The 3,292-nt window shown below is 62.4% G+C and overlaps 1 protein-coding gene across 2 annotated transcripts; it reads left to right on the forward strand.

The window, feature by feature from the left end:
- Window positions 1-231: 231 nt before the first annotated feature.
- Window positions 232-3,016, forward strand: TIGD3 (tigger transposable element derived 3). Of its 2 annotated transcripts, none has more exons than XM_009008465.6 (2): window positions 232-426; window positions 1,216-3,016. In XM_009008465.6, exon 2 carries the CDS (start codon window positions 1,221-1,223, stop codon window positions 2,649-2,651), a length of 1,431 nt encoding a protein of 476 aa, XP_009006713.1. In that variant the 5' UTR covers window positions 232-426; window positions 1,216-1,220; the 3' UTR covers window positions 2,652-3,016. The 2 variants fall into 2 exon arrangements, with proteins under 2 accessions (XP_009006713.1, XP_009006714.1); XM_009008466.6 differs by having other exon boundaries at window positions 1,221-3,016.
- Window positions 3,017-3,292: the final 276 nt, after the last annotated feature.

Genomic DNA, 3,292 nt, shown 5'->3' on the forward strand with positions numbered 1-3,292 from the left:
ATCGGGGTCCGCGGCTGCGGTAAGCAACCAGGGAAGTCCTGCCGGTTCCTGGCTCCGCCTCACGCCCCTCCGCGCTGGAAGCCCCGCCTCTAGAGGGCTCGATGAACCGCCACTTCCGCGGCATCCAATGAGACTTAGCCAGGGGCGGGACGGGACGCCACTGAGGACCAATCTGCTTGGGCCGGGGCGCGGCAGCGGCGGGTGGGTGCAGAGGGACCTCACCGCGGACTTAGCCGGGAGAGAGAGCCCGGCGCGGGCGGCGCGCACCGGGCCTGTGATGCGCGCGCCCGCCCGCGCAGCCCCTCGACCCTCTCTGCCCTCGGGGTCGTGGCGCCCATCCCTCCCTTGTTCTGCCGTCGCCGCCTGGACAGGGGCTCGGGAGTCGAGCTGGGGGCAGGGGCGGGAGCCGCGGGACCAGCGCCTGAGGTGGGTGCGGAGCGGGAGGCAGGGCGGGCGGGCGCATGGGGCCTCCCCGCCGACGGACACGGGTTCCAGGGCGAGTGGCCGGCCAGGACGCGTGGGCCCGGCTGCCGGCCTGCCTAGGTCCGGGCGTTGGGACCCTCCCAGGCCACCACCCTCCCCAAGGGGACACCCCGCCCCTCTGCAGCCTCCTCACGCCTCCCGCCCTTTGTCGTCGGTGCACCTGCGCCCGCGGCCCTGCCCTCCACTTCCTCAGGCCGAACCCTCGCCCGGCCTCCCTCTCAGGACCCGGCACCAAATTAACCTTGCTCCTTCAGACCCCCTCTGTCCCCTTTGTCGTCTATACACCTGTCACCTCAACTCTGTGCAGCCACCCACCTCCCCGCCCCCAGTGGCGTCATCAGAATCCGGCCCAGGCTGCCTCCCACTCCCTCCCGGGGGTAGCCCCACACCTGCCCCCTAGGCCCCAGCCCCAGGCCCTCCATGTCGGTGCACCTTTGTTATCTCTGCAGCTGTCCCCTCCACTCTTCATTCTTCTTCCCCAGTGAAGCCAGACCCCAGCCCAGATTCCCCTATCCCTCTGAGGGGAGAGACGCCCCCTCCCCGACTCTGCCCTGGCATCCTGGGGACGGGGCCAACCGGCCCCCACTCGGCCTGGCCACTTCCCTGCCTCCTTCGGCGGGTCCAGTCTCCCCTGGTTCCTGCACATGTCCTTGTCTAATCTCTTACCTCCTGCGCTCCTCTCCCAGCCCTCCCGGCCTCAGCTTGCTCTACCCGCTCATTCTTTCCTCCCAGCACAGATGCCCGGAGAAGCCATGGAGCTGAGCAGCAAGAAGAAGCTTCATGCCCTGTCCCTGGCCGAGAAGATCCGGGTGCTGGAGCTCCTGGATGAGTCCAAGATGTCCCAGTCGGAGGTGGCCCGGCGCTTCCAGGTCTCCCAGCCCCAGATCTCGCGCATCTGCAAGAATAAGGAGAAGCTGCTGGCGGACTGGTGCAGCGGCACAGCCAACCGCGAGCGCAAGCGCAAGCGGGAGTCCAAATACAGCGGGATCGACGAGGCTCTGCTCTGCTGGTACCACATCGCCCGGGCCAAGTCCTGGGACGTGACGGGGCCCATGCTGCTTCACAAAGCCAAGGAGCTGGCCGATATCATGGGCCAGGATTTCGTGCCCAGCATCGGCTGGCTGGTTCGATGGAAACGCCGAAACAACGTCGGCTTTGGGGCCCGCCATGTTCTTGCGCCTTCATTCCCCCCTGAGCCACCTCCCCCGGGGCTCACATCCCAGGCCCAGCTGCCTCTTTCCCTAAAAGACTTCTCTCCAGAGGACGTCTTTGGCTGTGCTGAATTGCCCTTGCTGTATCGGGCAGTGCCCGGCAGCTTGGGTGCATGTGATCAAGTACAGGTGCTGCTGTGTGCCAACAGCAGGGGCACCGAGAAGCGGCGGGTACTGCTGGGTGGGCTCCAGGCTGCCCCCAGATGCTTCTTTGGGGTCCGCAGTGAGACTCTGCCTGCCTCCTACCACCCTGACCTGGGCATCCCCTGGTCAGAGTGGTTGGCACAGTTTGACCGGGACATGGGCGAGCAGGGCCGACAGGTGGCCTTGCTGCTGGCTGCCCGAGTGGTAGAGGAGCTGGCAGGCCTGCCTGGGCTCTACCACGTGAGGCTCTTACCTCTGGCCACCTCTAGCACCACGCCTCCCCTCCCCAGCTCGGTGGTCCGGGCCTTTAAGGCTCATTATCGGCACCGGCTGTTGGGCAAACTGGCTGCCATCCAGAGCGAAAGGGATGGCACCTCGCTGGCTGAGGCCAGGGCGGGCATCACAATGCTGGATGCCCTGCATGTGGCAGCAGCCGCCTGGGCCAAGGTGCCTCCTCAGCTCATTTTCAGCAGCTTCATTCAGGAAGGGCTGGCTCCTGGCAAAACACCTCCGTCCTCAGACAAAGCCTCTGAGATGCCACCAGTCCCCAGCGGGCTGAGTCTAGAGGAGTTTTCCCACTTTGTGGACCTGGAAGGTGAGGAACCAGGGCCTGGGGTGTGCAAAGAGGAGACAGGCACTGAAGACAAGGAGGGGGACGGAGAGGGCGCCTTCAAGCCCCTGCCCACTAGAGCTGATGCCCTCCGGGCCCTGGGCACATTGAGGAGGTGGTTTGAGTGCAACAGCACTTCTCCTGAGCTATTCGAAAAATTCTACAACTGTGAGGAGGAGGTGGAGCGGCTTTGCTGCCTGTGAAGGCGCCTTCGCTGCCCCCGACTCCTGTTTCCCATGGAAACGGCCTCTTCAAAAGGCAGATCCGGCTGTCTCTTTCCTGTGGAAATACAACTGTCGTAAAGGTGTAGAAGTTGGGACACCAAGTCTGAGCTTGGAGTGGCAGTCATCCAAGCTCCAAGAAGAGAGCTCTAAAGATGGTACTTCCGGGGTAGGAATCCAGGCTACTTTAGTTTCTAAACCCTGCTTCAAAGTTCTAGAGCCTTAGAGAGGAGTTAGTCTAGAGGCTGGGGCTTAGAAAGGTGGAATTTGGGCTTTTGGGACAGGCTGCTTCCTTGAACTCTGTGTTAAAAACAGTTCTGCTTCTGGAAATAAAGTTTTTAATCAGACAAGAGGCCAGGTGTTATTTTCATAGGAGAAGTGTAAAAACTTGCCATTCAGATTTGGAAAATTAATTGCTGATGGTTGCTGCAGTACAGCTGTCTGTCCATGACCAGGAGGGATCCTCTTCTGGATATTCAGCAGCAAGGACTCGCAGGGTGTGGGCGCTGCTCGTGGGATACCCTCGTGAGAAGGAAGCCCCAGGACAGACAGATCCCAGCTACTGCCCCAGATAAGGGGCAGCTCTGATAGTTTCGCTCTCAGAATGTGTATGTTTAGGGTAG

The sequence above is a fragment of the Callithrix jacchus genome, chromosome 10 (assembly GCF_049354715.1).
Source record: "Callithrix jacchus isolate 240 chromosome 10, calJac240_pri, whole genome shotgun sequence".
NCBI classification, from domain to species: Eukaryota; Metazoa; Chordata; class Mammalia; order Primates; family Cebidae; genus Callithrix; species Callithrix jacchus.

Coding starts and splice junctions, on each gene's coding strand:
- TIGD3 (XM_009008465.6), top strand. CDS start 1,221: ATGCCCGGAGAAGCCATGGAGCTGAGCAGCAAGAAGAAGCTTCATGCC.